The following is a 19,040-nucleotide window of genomic DNA, read 5'->3' on the forward strand; positions in this document are numbered from 1 at the left end:
AAGTCTTCATTTAAAGAACACGCGGATTGGCAGTGACACACGAGAGGTACTGCGATCCAACAATTTGGTGACCCCAACGTGATGAAGACAGAGAAGTCATCTGAGGCAAAGAATTCAACAACGGTCACTTCGGAAGACAACTGACGACAAAGGGATCCCTAATAAAAGGTAAGCAGACACCTGTTTAATCAAAAGTTCTGCACATTGGCAATTTCCAAAAAATTTGTCGTCACTGTCAATTGAAGTGTCCTAGTTATAAATTCCAGATACAAATATAGAAAATATTGAAATGACTGCAGTAATAACGGTTCGAGTCCGTTAGCAATTACGGTTCGAGTCCGTAAATAGAAACGGTTCGAGTCCGTTCGCAATTACGGTTCGAGTCCGTAAATAGAAACGGTTCGAGTCCGTTAGCAATAACGGTTCGAGTCCGTTAGTAATTACGGTTCGAGTCCGTAAATAAGTACGGTTAGAGTAAACCGTAACTAGTACAGTGCTGTATTGCTGTATGCAGTGCACTGTATATGAAAAAGAATTGGGTTGGGGCTCGGAGCGCAGTTGACGGGACGGACACTCCCGACGCCCGAGATTTGTGTTTTTGTGTGGGTTGGAAAAGTGCCAGAGTGAACGTGAATTAAAAGGCTCTTTGTCCTTGGGAATTAACCCCCAGAGTGAAACCGGATCAAAGACGTTTGATCTAGAAGCTTGTTTCACTGAGGCATTGAGTTGACCGTTGGAGTCATTCACATTCAATCTCACTTGGGAGCATAGTTAAAGATGGAACTGGAATGTGGTAAAGCGTGTTGGGATCAGGGACAATGTTCTCCCTACCCTCGGTCTGTGGAAGAACAGTGGAAGTGGACTCTTGATCAGGTGGTGAGTGGCATGAAAGAACAGGACAGGGAAAGAGAATTGGATGCAATAAAAAAGTTGTGGAAGGAAGCTCAGAAGCAGAAGATACTTCCCCCTCCAGAGGTGAAGGTTAATTTAGCTGAAGCACTGTGTAAGTGGGAGTCAGAAATTCACACTATATTACAGGATCATCTTGATAATCCAAAATTAGGTTTTATAGCAGGGAAATCGTGGCAAAAACAGGGTAAGGAGTTGGAAGATAAGCGCCGAAGGATACATGTTGTGGCTGTGACATGTGCAGCGGTGCACAATTGCAGAGCAAGGGGGGTTACACGAGTGCCCAATGAAGAGAAGCCTCCATTAGAAGATCCAAACCAGACACTGACACTTAACACCACTCTTTACCCATCATTACCTACTACCTCTTCCCCACCCCCATATCAATTGCCAGTCTTGACTATTAACAGTGGTCACTTAGATGTGGATAGAGATGAAGAAATAGAGGATTTATGTGAGACAGTGGGTGAACTTCGGAGACAGGTTAGAAGGATCAAACAGGGACAGGAAGAGGTTGAAGATAACTTAGGAAAAATTGAATTTAGAGAAGAAGCCCAGGTGGTTCGCCCTAAAATCTCCCAACAAACTATATTTAAAAAACAGGACAGTCAAAAATCTGCGTTAAACGTCTTTAAAACATTTAGCAATCAAAAAAACAAGTGAAAAGAGCTGATCCATCAGGAGGATTTGCCAGGGCTGAGCGCAGGGAGGAGAAGGCAAGATTGATTTATGGCAGTGATAAAGAGGAGAGCGAGAATAAGACAGATACCTACAAAATTCCGGCTACATTTATTGGTGAATTGGAGGTTCAGGAGCCTGTTGAAGCTCAGACAGAACCATATGAATTAGAATCATGGGAAGAGAGTGAGTGTGACTATAGAGGTGAACCGTTGACAGGGGCCATAAATAATGAGGAGGCGGGTCAGATAGGAATACACACGCGGAGTAAGGGGCCTGTTTTAGGAAGGCCGCAGTTCCAGGCCCCTCTGATACAGAAAAGAGGAGGACAGCTACCAGTATATGTTCCATTTGCTATCACAGACATTAATTGTTTGGTGGATAAGATGCCCCCACCCGCAGAGGGAGGCGGCAAGTGGATGTCTACCCTTTTCAGTTTAACACAGAGCATGCAGCTGGCGGTGGGAGACTTTAGAGGAATTTTAGGGAGACAAGTGTCTCTCTGGGATTTGGATAAAGTTGAAGTAGCAGCAGGCATTAAAGGCAGACCTAATGCTGCACGTTTTGGCCCTTGTGCAACCAGGGTTGGTGAAGCTATGAGACAGATATTTCCAGTATCTCCAGGAGCAATGCAGAATTTAAGATTTAAGTGGGAGGAAAGTGAGTCGGCACATGGGTTCCTTACGAGGTGTAAAGAGGAATGGATGTGTGCCACAGGGTGCCATCCTGGCTCAGATAATCTACACATCACTTTGTTCCGTCAGGCAATAATTTTAGGACTTCCACAGTCAGTGAAAGAAGCCATGGAAGGAAATCCTGACCTTCCAGGCAGCACAGCGGAAGTCTGGGAGAGACATCTCTCTCACCACATCAACACATTTAAAGTTAAAGAACAGGGAAAGAAAGAGGGGGTGATGACAGCCCAGGAACAGCTCCTAAAAATGCAGTTAGATGAGGCACGGAAAAAGCTTAATGATAAACGAAAGGAAGAGAAACAGATGGTTCAGCAGTTTCCTCGGCAGGTGCAGCCAGATCCGTTAGGTCCGCAGCAAGATTTTGTACCTATAAACCCACATTGGGTGAGTCCTAGGGGAGGCATGCGTGGGAGACGCGGTGGGCAGGGATACAGCTCGATGGGTGGATACTATGGCCGAGATCAGTGTCACGCCTGTAAAGGGTATGGTCATTGGCAAAGGAACTGTCCATATCGCAACTATCCGGATGTACCAGGCGGTGTTCCAACATTCGGACCTGGCCCAAACCCTCCTTTCTTCCCCCAGTCTAACAGAGGAAACAGAGGAAGGGGAAGACCTCAATATCGTGCTCCAAATCCTGAGGTTGCTCCACAAGGCCAATTCCCAGCAGGAAACTGGCACTACGATGAGTGGCAGTGATGGGGCCCAGGGGCCCCCGCGGACGAGGCACTGGCAGGCCCCCTCGTCCGCATGACGGTGCAGGGAAGAGGACATTCTTTCTTGGTTGACTCAGGAGCCCGCTATTCCACTATCTCATGGAATTTAACACCGGAGCTGATTTCATCTGACACCGGACCCGTCGAGCTTGTGGTTCTAGGGAGACCGGAGAGACTGCCATTTTTCTTTGCCATTAGTGACCGGTTTTGCTGGACAGACTGTGTGTTGCAACCCCTTTTGGTCTTTCACCACATTGCCTATCAACCTGTTGGGACGAGATCTCCTGGTGAGGACAGGAGCAGCTATTCTGGTGTGGAGGCCCTGGCTGTCGATGCTGAGTCCCTTTGCCCCGCCAGTTGATCCCTATCATGTCACTCTATTTTATGACCGTGAGAATAATGAGGTCTATCAGGATGCGTTTAGAGAAAAGTTACAAGGAAATTTCTGGATGATTACATCACCGTGTTTGTTTGTGGGGCCTGAGGGTGTGGCTGCGCAGGTTGACCTTACTGCTGAACAAAATGAGTGGTATGAGATGGGTGAGGAAGCGTGTCCCCACGTTACCCTTGCCATCCATGCTGAACATCAGGCAAAGGACCTTGGTCCTATGATAAAAAGGTTAATGAGTGTCACAGATTGGAGCTCAACTCAGATTCCTGGCCTGTTATATTCTCCTTCAGAAAAGAGTTACAAGATAATGCATACAACTACTAACTCAGTAATCTTACAACATCGACAGATTCAGAGGTTTCATGGGAGAGAAAAGACTGATCATCCGGACAGTGCACAAATTTTAAATGCACTTCCAGAAACTTTATGGTCCTCTGGCCCGACAGATGTGGGGTTGTGTTCTACTGTTGAGCCAGTGACATTCAGTGTCTCGGATTACAACCCTGTCTGGCAGAGTCAATATAAACACAGACCACCAGCTGAGGAAGGCATTCAGGAAACAATAGAAGGGCTGTTAATTTCTGGGGTTCTTGAGTATTCCACTTCAGCATGGAATACTCCGATTTTGCCAGTTGAGAAGCAGGAAAAAGGGAAATATAGGATGGCTCATGATTTGAGACGTATTAATTCTATTGTGACAACACCCACAGTGCCAGTTCCCAACCCATATACTGCAATATCAGCTTTGTCTCCTTCCCATAAATGGTTCACATGTATTGATCTGGCTAATGCATTTTTTTGTCTCCCACTTCACTCCGCTATGCGTGACATCTTTTCTTTCACGTATAAAGGCAGACAATTACGATATACACGTTTACCACAGGGATTCATTTTATCCCCTGGTATTTTCAATCAGACATTACGGAAGTTGTTGAAGGACCTCACCCTACCAGAAGGGGTGGTCTTGATTCAATATGTTGATGACATTTTATTGGCGGCTACATCAGCTGAGTCTTGTTTGTGGGCAACACAGGCACTCCTTATGCATTTGTGGGAAAAGGGATTTAAGGTCTCTAGAAAGAAGCTTCAGTGTTGTCGTCGCTCTGTGACGTTCTTAGGTAGGGTGGTTTCTGCTCAGGGTACAGGTGTATCACCAGCTCATAAATCCTCTATCCTTGAACATCCTAAGCCAGAGACTGTAAAGGAAATGTTGTCATTTCTGGGTCTTGCGGGCTATAGTAGACACTTTATCCCTGCATACTCAGAAAAGACTACGCCCCTACGTGCAATGGTGAATGAACAGGGAATGCGTAATTTGACAGCTCGGTTGACATGGACAACTGAGGGAGAGAAAGCATTCATTGCCCTTAAACAGGCACTCACTACAGCTGCACACTTGGCAGTTCCAGATTACAAAGAGCCTTTCTTTTTGGATGTTTCTGAAGGAGAACATACAGTAAATGGTGTTCTCTTTCAGAAAAAGGGGGTGAAAGGAAAGTATTAATGTATGCAAGTATAATGCTGGACCCCATTGAAAACAGGCAGCCATCGTGTGTAAGGCATGTAGCAGGGGTAGCAAAACTTTTACAAAAAACAGCACATTTAGTGATGGGTCATGCTCTGACAGTTCTTACAACACATAGTGTGGTATCACTGGTCAGCTCAGCAGCATTCACCATGACCTCACTTAGGCAGACTAGGATGGACAAGATTTTAACGGCACCACACATAACATACACACATGAAGGGATCAATATGGCAGATGGCATGGGAGAGGGTGAACCACACAGATGTGAAGAGAAAGTGAAGAAAGATGAAAAAATCAGAATAGATCTTAAGACGGAGCCGTTAAAGGATCCAGATGAAATACTATTCACAGACGGCTGTTGTTTCAGACACCCACAAGAGGGTCTGAAAGCTGCCTATGCAATAGTTAGACAGTCAGAAGAAGGCTTTGAGGAAGTGGAAACAGGAAACCTAACAGGTAAAGAGTCAGCACAACTTGCAGAATTGAAGGCAGTTATTAGAGCATTAGAAATATCAAAGGGAAAAAGAGTGACCATCTATACAGATTCAGCATATGTCGTGGGAGCAATTCACTTAGAACTTTGTCAATGGTTGCGGGCAGGTTTTAACACAGCATCAGGATCTCCTATAAAACATGAGGCAGAGATGAGGCAACTGACACAGGCACTTATGGAACCAGCAGAGGTCGCAGTCGTAAAGTGCAAAGGTCACAGCAAAGAGAACTCTCTGGAGGGAAGAGGTAATGAGGCTGCAGATCAGGCAGCAAAGAAGGCAGCAGGTTATAAACCAAGTTATAATTTGTTGTTGGCAGAGAAAACAGTTCATGAAATTCTCCCAAGATACGATAGGGAAAGACTTAGTTGTGATCAAGAAGAAGCTTCTCCACATGAAAAAACAGTTTGGAAGGAAAGGGGGGCTGTGAAAGTTGAAGGAATTTGGCGGAGCCCAGACGGCAGACCTGTTCTCCCGCCCGGTCTGGTAGGTGCTGTTCTGGAAGAGGCCCACGGCCTGACACACTGCGGGAAACCACAAATGATGCGGTATCTAACACATTGGTGGCATCCATTTTTGTCAGCCAGTGTAGAAAATTATATTAGAGAATGTTCAATATGCACACACTTTAATGTGAAATCAACAATTCGACCACACGAGGGCAAGTTTCCAGTGGCCCCCATGGCAGGGCAAGAAATAATTATAGATTTCACTGATATGATGGACAGGGTCAATGGGTTCCGATACCTCTTGGTGGCAGTGGATGCATACACTGGCTACCCAGAGGCGGTTCCCGTAAAAGCAGAAGATGCAAAAAGTGTTATTAAATTTTTGATTAATCAATATATTCCAACACATGGTTTCCCCAAACGAATTAGGTCTGATAATGGAACTCATTTTAAAAATAAAGATTTACAAGAAGTAGAAAAAGCATTGGGCCTTAAACATGCATTTGGCACTGTCTATCATCCACAATCACAAGGGAAGGTAGAAAGAATGAATCAAACACTGAAGAGCAAAATTGGCAAGATATGTGCTCACAGTGGAATGAAATGGACACAGGCGCTTCCAATTGCCTTGATGTCAGTAAGAAGCTCTGTTAGCTCCCGGACAGGATTCACCCCCTTTGAGCTCGAGCGGGGTGTTCCCTTTCCGGGACCAGGAGCAGAAAATCCGTTGGCTAGCCCAGCACCTTTTCTGAAATATAAACCTTATTTTGATCAACTAAAAGCGACTCTCTCAGTTTTCTCCCAACAGGCAACTTCAGCAACCACATCCAGTGAGGATCCAGGAATTCCACACACAGCCGAGTGGGTCCTCCTGAGAGTCATCAAGAGAAAGTGGTCGGAGCCTAGGTGGACTGGTCCCTTTGAGGTGGTAGAGCGGACCTCACATGCTGTCCGCCTGAAGGGCAAAGGTGACACCTGGTATCACTGGAATCAGTGTACCCCAGCAGATAATCCACAGAGAACGCTTGGACAGATTCGGAAACATCTAAAGGAGACGGCACAATGATTACAGTTCTACTTTTGTGTGCGTTGTGGGGAGGATCTCAAGGCAATGTGGGAGACATCTGTCTGGGTTACACAGGGGTGATTCTTGATTACATCAAAGGGAGTGATACAACATTTCAGTTTGATTTATGTGAGGTTATAGGTGGCTGTAGAGACCCTGGAAATTGGAGGAACATGGATGTTTACTTATGTATGTACAGAAATGTCCATCAGATTTGCCAAAATGGTTATGGGCCACGTTTTGGGGCAATGTGTCCAGGGTGGGATTATGTTAACTGGTGGACAGGGCAGGCTTGGAGTGCCTCTCCTCCACATGGCTGGTCAAAAGAAAACTGGGAAAAAATTACATTCACTAGAGGACTTTTAGCAGGGCAGAATCATAAGGGGTTGAATCCTTTATTATTCTCTATTAAAAGTATGCATTATTTTCCGGAGATAATAAATAATAAAGGTGATGATAGGTTATTCATAGTGTTAGGTGTACATGTTGGAGGTCAAGATCCTAAAGGTATAATTCAAATTAATTTTAGGAATAATTCAATCCCTGTACCAACTTTGGCAACTCCAGTGGCCGATCCTAATGTAGTAGCAGTGGATTTCAGTAAATTTACTGCGGAAGATGTGGTGAAGATCGCTACAGGCTATGGGGATGTAAATATCTGGTTGGAATGGATCCAGGCTACAGCAAAGGATCAAAAAATGACAAATTGTGTTGCCTGCTCTGCTGCTAGACCTACTTTATATACTGCCCCGGCCCCATTGCTTGTAGAAGCAGACCCTCAGGGATTTCATTGTATGTTAAGTTTACACATGTATGATAATCCTGTTAATTGTTCCACTTTGTCAGCTCTTTTTCCAGTGGTCTCGAATAAGACAGCTCCTCCTACATTTGTTTCGGTCAGATCCAATTTTACCTGCTTGTCACGAATGGGAAGAAGGTTGGTAGGTGACTTGCCTTCAACATGGTGTAAGTACATGGTAAATGTCACTACATGGAGTAACGCTTCACACTTTCCAGTTCATCGAGCTGATTTGTTTTGGCACTGTGATCCACACACTCTGATGCCAGCAATCCCACCCGACTGGTCAGGAACATGTACTCTGGTTCGTCTCCTACTCCCTATCACTTTATTAAGTCCAAAGGGGGAGCAGGTGCTACCTCCAATTAGACATAGGAGAGGAACATCATTTGATCTCACACAGGGATCCCCAACATACATTGATTCAATTGGAATTCCAAGGGGAGTCCCTGATGAATATAAATTAGTGGACCAGGTATCAGCTGGATTTGAAAATTTACCTTTAATCTCTGCACTGTTTCCTATAACTCCAAATAAGAATGTGGATAGAATCAATTATGTTCATTATAATGTGCAGCGATTGGCGAATCTCACCAGAGATGCAGTGGCTGGCTTGTCAGAACAGGTTGCAGCCACTTCTTTGATGACTGTGCAAAATAGAATGGCACTTGATATGCTTTTAGCAGAAAAAGGAGGGGTTTGTGCTATGTTTGGAGATCAATGTTGTACATTCATTCCTAATAATACAGCTCCAGATGGTTCTGTGACCCGGGCACTGGAAGGTTTGCGGACATTGTCAGACGAAATGAAGGAGCATTCTGGTGTAACTAATCCACTAGAGAAATGGATGGATAGAATGTTTGGTAAATGGAAAGTGATCATTGTATCTGTTTTGATGTCATTAATTTCTGCAACTGCCGGCTTAATTTTGTGTGGTTGTTGTTGTATTCCTTGTATTCGTTCTCTATGTAATCGTATAATCGTAACTGCAATTGAAGGAAAGCAACCTCCTCCTTACCAGATGGCTCAAATTCGAAGGGAAACCATTCCCTTGATGGGAGTAAGTGATGGAGAGATTTAAGGGAATTGACAATAATTTGGTAGTATTGGCCTAGTTTAGGCTAGGCCAAAAGGGGGACTGAAGAGAAATATTTTATCTTGTTAGCATCTTTTATCCTATTAGCATGTGTTATACTATATGTTTTGTTTTATGTTACAGTTAGTTTAGAAGTTAGGAATACTATATACTCTTTAGTAGGAATACACATAAGCAAGTCAGTTGACCCTTCCTTGACCTGAAGACTGGTCAGACAGTTGGAGCCAGCCAGACGGGAAAGGGTAGATCCCCATCGTAAAACATGACAACGTAGTTTACTGGTGTTGATAAGTTCCTTGGCAGGAATATGACTTCGGACCTGGCCATCTGGAGAAGATAATGGACAAGAAGGACCACACCAACACCAAAGGAGGCTGGAAGAAGAAGATGGGGTCATCCAAGAAGAAGGACTGGATTGGACTGAATTAGCATCAATAATTTACATATATCTTTCTATATAAGACTGGGTCAAGGGATAGTTAGGTCGTCAGACTTCATGCCCTGACAATTGACTTTGTTGTTGCTAGGGTTATGAACTGGCCCAGAGCTCTGTAATATTTGTATCTTGAATTGATTCTGTTTGTTAAATTGATTCTGTTTGCTAAATACATCTGTTTGCTAAATACATCTGTTGCTAAATACATTTTGAAATTGACATTTGTTTACTTGAAGTCTTCATTTAAAGAACACGCGGATTGGCAGTGACACACGAGAGGTACTGCGATCCAACACCTGCTACTGTGACTGTGAGACACACACCTGTACTAGCAGCCCTGCTAGTGTGACTGTGAGACACACCTGTACTAGCAGCCCTGCTAGTGTGACTGTGAGGCACACACCTGTACTAGCAGCCCTGCTACTGTGACTGTGAGACACACCTGTACTAGCAGCCCTGCTAGTGTGACTGTGAGGCACACACCTGTACTAGCAGCCCTGCTACTGTGACTGTGAGACACACCTGTACTAGCAGCCCTGCTACTGTGACTGTGAGACACACCTGTACTAGCAGCCCTGCTACTGTGACTGTGAGACACACCTGTACTAGCAGCCCTGCTACTGTGACTGTGAGGCACACACCTGTACTAGCAGCCCTGCTACTGTGACTGTGAGACACACACCTGTACTAGCAGCCCTGCTACTGTGACTGTGAGGCACACACCTGTACTAGCAGCCCTGCTACTGTGACTGTGAGGCACACACCTGTACTAGCAGCCCTGCTAGTGTGACTGTGAGACACACACCTGTACTAGCAGCCCTGCTAGTGTGACTGTGAGGCACACACCTGTACTAGCAGCCCTGCTAGTGTGACTGTGAGACACACACCTGTACTAGCAGCCCTGCTAGTGTGACTGTGAGACACACACCTGTACTAGCAGCCCCGCTAGTGTGACTGTGAGACACACACCTGTACTAGCAGCCCCGCTAGTGTGACTGTGAGACACACACATGTACTAGCACCCCTGCTACTGTGACTGTGAGGCACACACCTGTACTAGCAGCCCTGCTACTGTGACTGTGAGGCACACACCTGTCCTAGCAGGGCTGCTAGTGTGACTGTGAGGCACACACCTGTCCTAGCAGGGCTGCTAGTGTGACTGTGAGGCACACACCTGTACTAGCAGCCCTGCTACTGTGACTGTGAGACACACCTGTTCTAGCAGCCCTGCTACTGTGACTGTGAGGCACACACCTGTACTAGCAGCCCTGCTACTGTGACTGTGAGACACACACCTGTACTAGCAGCCCTGCTACTGTGACTGTGAGGCACACACCTGTACTAGCAGCCCTGCTACTGTGACTGTGAGGCACACACCTGTACTAGCAGCCCTGCTAGTGTGACTGTGAGACACACACCTGTACTAGCAGCCCTGCTAGTGTGACTGTGAGGCACACACCTGTACTAGCAGCCCTGCTAGTGTGACTGTGAGACACACACCTGTACTAGCAGCCCTGCTAGTGTGACTGTGAGACACACACCTGTACTAGCAGCCCCGCTAGTGTGACTGTGAGACACACACCTGTACTAGCAGCCCCGCTAGTGTGACTGTGAGACACACACATGTACTAGCAGCCCTGCTACTGTGACTGTGAGGCACACACCTGTACTAGCAGCCCTGCTACTGTGACTGTGAGGCACACACCTGTCCTAGCAGGGCTGCTAGTGTGACTGTGAGGCACACACCTGTCCTAGCAGGGCTGCTAGTGTGACTGTGAGGCACACACCTGTACTAGCAGCCCTGCTACTGTGACTGTGAGACACACCTGTTCTAGCAGCCCTGCTACTGTGACTGTGAGGCACACACCTGTCCTAGCAGGGCTGCTAGTTTGACACCAGATTCAGCAAATCCTTTTAATTTCTGAATCTGAATGGCATTGAACAATATATGCCTGCCTTTTCTTATATTCCACTAGTAAGCAAGCAAGTTTTCCTTATCAAACACCGCAGCATAACACTATGCAGCTGTTTATGGGGCTGATACTCAGGCTAAGAGTTTTCGTTTTTGGCTTAACTCTCTTTGAAGACTCAACCTTCTACCAATACTTCTAACTCTATGATTATTGTGGTATGAATATTAATGACATAATGTTGTGTATTGACAAGAATTCTATTCACATTACTCCAGTCTTTCTTCATGTTAGCACAGTGAGTCTCTCTTCTTGACCATGTGGACAACGGATTTTTTCCCTTCTAACACTAAGAATTTATTGAGTGTAATACGTTTTTGTTTAATATCCGTTCGCAGAACTATCTGTCTCAAATTGAAATTTTCTCGTAGTTTACATGATAAACATTGTCTTGTAAGTTCTCTGGTCAAAAACCCAGCCCTGTTATGATTTAGTTTGATCAGGACCCGAATGCAGACAGGAAACAGCCAACTGGGTCTCAAAAGGGTTTATTGAAACCAAAAGAAGCCTCGAACGCAGCGGGAAAATAAAAACGCTCAGCACGTGGAAAGGAGCCTGCTTGTTCCTCCTCCAAAGGGGAGAGGCGTGGTGACCTTGAGCAGAGAACAAAAAATAATTACAACTTCTAAATCTCGAACAAAATGGCAAGTAACTGAGTCCACGTTTACCACAACAATGACAAAACGATTAGACACTGGTCAACAGAAGCCAGGACCTAAATAGCCAGTTGGTTAGAAATAGACAGCAAGGGATTTAGTGACCTTGATGGGCAGCAAAGGTAACTGTGATACTGAAAGAGCACTGCACAAAAAGGATTAAGATCATTCAGGACCACACATGTTGACAGATGTGGCCACTGTGTGTACATTGTTTAAGGGGAAAATATTTTATTTTTCACCCAAATATATTCTTAAAACCTTGCATTTAAAAGGATTCCTTATTTATTTTTTACATATTTTATTGCAGTGTTCTTAAAGTCAGAAGTATAAATATGGAAAAAGACACAAATACATGTAACAGTGGACAAATCACGCAAAATTATCTGGAAGTAAGCATGGTAAAGGTTTTCTGAACAGATAAGAGATAACATTTAAGAATCAATGGGTGGAAAAATGTCAATTTTACACGCCTGAACACCACTCCAACGATTCTTGAAGGTAACAGGATGCCACTCCTGACTCTGTGATGTCAGATTACAAACAGGCTTATGAGTACATACAACAGTACTTCTCCTGCAGTGAAGCCAAAACAAGTTGTGCGTCCTCTTTGTTTAGTGTGGGTCTAGCAGACTTGAGCAGAGTTCTCAACACTTTTCGGTCGCCATCCTCCATGTTGTTCATACAAGTAAAATGAATCACTCATTCAATATAATCAGGACTGACTCAAAAAGAACAATCTCGGATAATATACTGATAATTGTATTACCTGATAATATAAATACAGATAATGCCTCACCTTAACCCACTCATTTTACAATAGAATAATGAATATTTCTCACAATATCACAATGTTTTTATCACAATAAACATGGATACCTTTTGTTAGTTTTTACAAAAAGATTATGTGTAGTCATGATTGTGTGTTATGACATATTTAGCCCAAATCAGTATGCATGAACTCAATACTATCCTTTGCAGTCCAGACATTTTCAGTAGAGTTCACTTGTGCTATAACACAATTAAAGGTTTTGATTTTCCTCTACCACCTCAGCTGATGAGCAATATTTCCTTCTGTTATTCTTGAATAGACACAAATTTCTGTTGGCAGAAAGCACACAAAAAACCCTTAATATACACAAAAGCCCATTTAATTTGCATACTTTATATTCCATGCATAATAAGATAGGTGTTTAGCCTTGCAGAAACCCACCTTCTAGACTTAGACATCTCTTCAATAGTCTGAGGGAGAGGTACATTAAAGGTCTCTGGTAAGAAGAGTGCGGCGACACTTGACGCAACAGAGAGAACCCCCAGAATAATATACGGCAGATACTCAAAGTAGATCTCTATTCAACAGAAGATGGAAAGATTAAACTTGATTTTCAAGTCAAGCAACTACTATTAAAGTAGAGTGGACTCACTAAGCTTAAACAGAAAAGGTGCAGTGGTGCTTCCCGCTCTGGAAAGTATGCTGCATGACCCTGTTGCAGTGTTGCGGAGCACTGTTGGGTAAATCTCTGCTACGTAGACATACATGTAGTTGGATCCAGCTGTCACAGCAAATTTACCCACCATCTCCAGAGCAACAGCCATCCATGATAAACCTAGAAGAGAAATGTCTAAATTTAAAGCATCACCATTGATTGTCTGTAGCCAAGGAAGTATCTTGATGGAAATTGATACTATAGCCCCATGGAGTCTTAACAAGTGATGTTGTCTGGACCAAATCAAAGATCACAAATAATTTTATGTTGCTAGTTATGCTCTAAGAAATTCATGTACTGCCCAATAACAACTTGCCTAAGCTTTTGAGAAATGTCCTACTAACTTGCGCTGCCTGTCGGAGCTTGCAGGGTACCTTGACTTACTGTTTGGCACTAGTTGAATCAAGAAGAGTGACACTGCGACAAGCAGCAGCATGAAGATGACAGTAGGCTGCCTTGGAAGAAAACGCAGTGCTAGCCAAATGCCAATCAATGCTGGTACTTCTATAGCTGCTGACATGAAACAGCTAATGAAGGGATCAGCATGAAGCTGTGATGAATTCAAAGACAAACCATAGTATCCACTCCTAAGGGTAAACCTGTGTTGACAGATACAGACAGATGGATTCAGTGGCAAACACCTACCTCCATCACCAAGCAGGTTTTTCTACTTACAATGTCAGGAAATCCACTTATAGTCAAGACCAATGAAACCACTACAGTATACAGTAATTTTTTAAATTCACACTTACCAGACGAGACATATAATAAGGGTTATGTTTCTGATGTTACTTGTCTTTAGCATGTGAAGAATATTGATGTTTTTCTTATTGGATATGCTTTTCTCTTTAACCTGCAACATACAAAATCACAACTTACAAAAAATTGATTATTTGTTCATCTTTTGTTTGCATTTTATTTAATACCTTTACCCCCTCCACATAACACTGAATTCTTGTGAATTAAAATGCAGTTTGACATGGGCATTCTTGCCGTTTTGTGTTTTGCATTGCAGGGATATGCGTGTCTCAGCAGGCATGATGCCACTCAGAGCTGACTTACAAGTGCGCTGTGATTTTCAAGGTTGAGGAACTGAGGTGTCTCGACTTTGTTGATCTTCGCAGCCTTTCTTATAATGGCCTCTGCCTCTGCGAATTTTCCCTGAGAGAGTAGCCATCGAGGGGACTCGGGTATAAACCTGGGTCATTTTTCAATACAGAAACAAGAGTTCTTTGATTAGCGTTAATAATTTGTCATGAGTCAAACCTCTACTCAAAAAGCTGTCATTTAGTCATTATTTAAGTGTAGCTGTTTCAAAAATAATATAACTTTTTTTTTTTATAATTCTAAACATACTAACCCAAAGAAAATGTGAGTCAAGATAATCATCTAAACATTAAAGCTAGAATAAGTGATTTTAAAAGGCTTCAATAGCAAGCCCATATCGTGTCTGCATTGAAGTGTGTGATTAACCAACCTACCACCAGAGAGGGAGCTCCATCAGACCAGGTAAAGAAATGGCGACCAGCAAATATTTCCAATCCCTTATAAAGTAAGCAAACAGAGGCAGCAACATATAGCCAACAGTAAAGCTCAAACAAACCCCCAACGATGAAAACAGGACTCGCACTCTGCCACTCAAGACCTCAGTGCCTGCAAAATAGCATAACATGACATAAATACAAAATAGATTATAATATAACAAGACACAGAGCAAAGCAAAAAAAGACAGACTGCAAAGACCATAAATATTTACCCAGCACAAAAGCAGAAACATAACTGGAGACTCGCCCGAAACCAGTAATGAAGTAGAAGAAGGCAAACATTGACCAAAAAGGTGAAAAGACTGCAATGACGGCTGAGATGGATTGAAATGCCAGTGTCGCAAACATCACTGGTTTTCTTCCGAACCTACGATTAGACGAATTAAAACAAAACATTTTAAATGTTTAGTTTTACAACCAGTAATGTCAAAAGAACATCAAGCTTCCTCTACTGAGAATATTGTAGTTATACTAAAGTACAGACCAAACAGGGATGAATGGTAACAGATAATGTTAAAAGACATAAACTAAAGTTCGAGTTTATTCACAGGTTGAGTTGGTTTTAGTACAAATTAGTTCATGTCACCACTTGACGGTTATAAACTGTATACTACAATTTCTCATAATTTTAGGACAATAAATCAACACAAATGCACTTTACCCATGTTTACCCTTTTTCCCCTCCATCTTAAGTCTATTTGCACCAACAAAATAAAACACTTAAAAACTATGGGATATTAATTATAATATTAGTCCATTAATCCATTGTGATCATTTTTGAAAGTTATACTCATTTGATCATTTTGTTTGTTTGAAATTACCCATAATAAGAATATAAAGAGAACAGTCTTGGATCCTTTTTGTCACCTGTCTGCGATCTGTCCTGAGAAGAGGGATCCAAGAAGTACTCCCAGGAGGAAAATGGTAGAGGTGAACGGCTGCTTCCATTGTTCACTGCACACCAGGTCAAACTAAAATATTTATGCACAGACATGATGTTAACCAAGAGGAATCTTTCAATATTTCAACTGATAAACCTCTTAAATATTATTTAGTAAGTTTGTTTTTATTATGGTTGACCTTTAGAGTAGATACAAATTGAGAGTTGATATAAGTAGGATACATTTCATGGCTCCTGAGAAATCCATGTCTCTTCTTTGACCTCACCAAACCGGGAGGAATGTCACATAGCCAGCAGAGGTGTAGAGCCTTGAGGTCCATGACTATTTACATTGTAAAGGAATACTTTCAGCATTTCATAGGTTCTCCTGTTTTTTGCTCCTGTCCATGTTTTTCGTGCCTCACACCTATAATAGCAGGGCTGCTCGTACAGGTGTGTACCTCACATTCACACTAGCAGCACTGTTGTGATTGAAAAGTGATGCTGCAGTGATACACCTGACAATCTTCCACAAATATAAAAGATCGTAATTTAAATATTAAGCACAGTTTAGTAACTGACAACTCCAGTGTCCCCTCTAGAGCACTAGGGGTCTACAGTATGTGACTTTGCCTCTCAGTGTCTTGTAGGTCCTGACAGGTTGCACCTGGGTGCTTTCTATTAAATGGCACAGATCCAGTCCCTCTGTCTCTTGGCTGTGTTGACAGTCTACCCTTCTTCCATCTTCCTTGGGTGCTCCTTCAAGTCATTGCTTGTAGTTTAGAAGTTGTTTTTTTTTGTGGATTTTTTTTGTGGACCTGTCTTGTTGCAGTTAGGAGCCAAATTGTGCAAAGTGTGCAGGAAATAAGCAAACCCAGTACAACTCAGACAAACTATCAGCACACATTTACCATATTTTGGGACTATTTGCACCCAAAGCGAGAATCCTATCCCGGACAATCTGTCACACCTCATGCAAGAATCATTCTCCACACATAGCTCATCACATAACTTGTACATTTGTATTTTTTTTTTGCACCAGTTCTTGCATTTACAAAGCACAGCAAAGGAACCTGGCAGATGATTGAATGTTTGTACCTCTGAAACAAGGGTGGACTGGTAGATGTCTTGACTGTAGCTCCATCCATCCAAACAGTCCTCCTGCTCCAGTTCTGTGATGTTCACGTCTCTGCCCGGAACGAGTCCCTGAGCGGAGAGATTTCTGATCACGTCCAGTCGGTATCTGCGGCAACTGCTCTTGACCTGTTTGCCATTCACCACCTATCAGGAATGGTTACACACACCTTATGTGACACACCTTGTGACTTGTATGTGCAAATAAATTCTTCCAGTTGCTGTAAAGCTGTGGTGGGAAAAATAATTGTTAGTTTAAGCATTAATTATACTAAACCAAAACAGTTTTGCTACATTGGTAAAAGCATAATTATACTACCATTGTAGGATGTGAATTAGCCTGCCTGGTTTGTGTTAAGACAGTATTCAAAAGCATAATTTATAAACTGCATTATGGTGCTCATGGTCAAAGGTTTTGCTTATGTTTCTGGTATTAATGTGGTTATTTGCTTGTGCTTGTATGTTTTACAGTGAACATAAAAAAGCTGGACCTGAAGTGCAGACATGGAGACACTGAAGTGAGCTGAAGGAGTGAGAGTGTGAGGGGGAGCCAAAAGTAGGTCAGTCCCGCATGCAAAATCTGAATATGAAATATGTTGGTATGCTTATATAGTAAACAGTAACAACTCTTCTATAACCTGGACTCATAAACTGCATATCGGTACAAAATCTCTCTCTACGAGCTAGATTCTAGAAGTTATTTACAGTTTCAAATTGCAACACGGGTGATACATTTAAAAAAAAAAATACAACTGTTGCTCAGATACCAATATCATAGGAAATATCCATGGAAATCACATTTGATAAAAGATCAATGAACCAAACTATAGACTTTTTTTTTTTGAGGTGGGTTTTTTTTTTGCTTTGTTTGTTTTTGCTTTGACTTTGCCCAATGCCAAGAAAATTGCAACTTATTTAGTCTTCTATCCTCTTTTTTTTTTAAATGTACCTCTTTTGGAATGGTAGAATTCAGCCAGTCCTGAGTAAGATTGACATCTGGAATCAGACAGCTATGATGGGGAGTGTCAGCCAAGAAGACACTCGAGAAAGTGATGATTCCATTTGGTATGATGCAGATGCAGAGGAGAAAAAACATGATCTGCTGAAAACGACCCCACATACCCAAAAATGCTGTGGCTTCTTCATAATCCTGCATTATTTCAGCATAAGATTGAAAAGGAAGAGATGTATCTTGAGTGATAAAGAGAACAACTGCTGACTTGGTAAGCCCCTCCTTTATTATAGGCCACACCCATGACACGTATACTTCCCTCTTGGGGATTAAAAGAAAGAAAGAAAGAAAGAAAGAAAGAAAGAAAGAAAGAAAGAAAGATTTTTAGATTTTATACAACCACTTTATTTACACAGATTCACACTCTGTTAAAAAACCAGTGCTGACAACAAAATAAATAGAATCAACAAAAAACAGTTACTCCACAAAGAGTTTGTCCACTGTCCGATTGGTCCAAAAGTGTCCTTTACAACATTCAAACACACACACAAAAAACAAAAACAAAAAAACATTGTCCCTCGCCCGGAACAGAAATGGGCACTGGTCCGACATAGTAGGATCCGTCCCACAGAGGGGAAAAAATAATAATAATAAATAAATAAATAAATAAATAAATAAAAAAGGCTCCAGCAGGGGGGGCTCCATGACTTCCCCGCCGGTCGGCCTACAAGCTGGTGCTCTCGTTGGACTGTTCTCTTAGATGTCTCCTGGCTTTGCCCATATGTTTCTTCAGCCTGAAGATCTCTGGGTCAGTCAGGTCCGACACCACTCTGTGTCTGATCCAATGACCGGCTGACTGGATGAAGAGGAGCTTGTCGGGGAAGTAACTCCCCAAATCAGGGCCCCTCATGCCTTTGGTCTTCATGAGAAAGTTCTTGATCCTGCTCGGGGGGTACAAGTCATCCCTCTCGCTGTCCGCCACCGTGTTCGACAGCTCACTGGCATCGGACATGTACTCCTGATCGCTGTTGTCCGTGGCAGCGGCTGCATCCTCCAGCCGTCCAGCTTTTCTGTCACCACCGTCATTCATTACATTTTTCTGTTTTCTGCGCCGCTTTGCGGGAGCTGGCCGCCATTCAGACACCCCCCCGCTGCCCTCACTT

The 19,040-nt window shown here is 43.0% G+C and overlaps 1 protein-coding gene across 5 annotated transcripts; it reads right to left on the minus strand.

The window, feature by feature from the left end:
* Positions 1-11,694: 11,694 nt before the first annotated feature.
* LOC130537835 (organic cation/carnitine transporter 2-like) lies at positions 11,695-18,209 on the minus strand. Of its 5 annotated transcripts, XM_057054917.1 has the most exons (12): positions 17,875-18,209; positions 17,110-17,154; positions 16,890-16,997; positions 15,779-15,882; positions 15,124-15,278; positions 14,849-15,020; positions 14,430-14,565; positions 14,120-14,220; positions 13,752-13,966; positions 13,305-13,487; positions 13,094-13,229; positions 11,695-12,981 (listed from the first exon to the last, which is right to left on the minus strand). In XM_057054917.1, the coding sequence occupies exons 1-12, from the start codon at positions 18,079-18,081 to the stop codon at positions 12,903-12,905; spliced, it is 1,641 nt and encodes a 546-aa protein (XP_056910897.1). In that variant the 5' UTR covers positions 18,082-18,209; the 3' UTR covers positions 11,695-12,902. The 5 variants fall into 5 exon arrangements, with proteins under 5 accessions (XP_056910897.1, XP_056910898.1, XP_056910896.1 ...); XM_057054918.1 differs by lacking the exon at positions 17,110-17,154 and having other exon boundaries at positions 17,875-18,208; XM_057054916.1 differs by lacking the exon at positions 17,110-17,154 and having other exon boundaries at positions 16,890-17,072; positions 17,875-18,197.
* Between the last annotated feature and the right edge of the window lie 831 nt (positions 18,210-19,040).

Source organism: Takifugu flavidus, chromosome 14, assembly GCF_003711565.1.
Source record: "Takifugu flavidus isolate HTHZ2018 chromosome 14, ASM371156v2, whole genome shotgun sequence".
Taxonomy (NCBI): domain Eukaryota; kingdom Metazoa; phylum Chordata; class Actinopteri; order Tetraodontiformes; family Tetraodontidae; genus Takifugu; species Takifugu flavidus.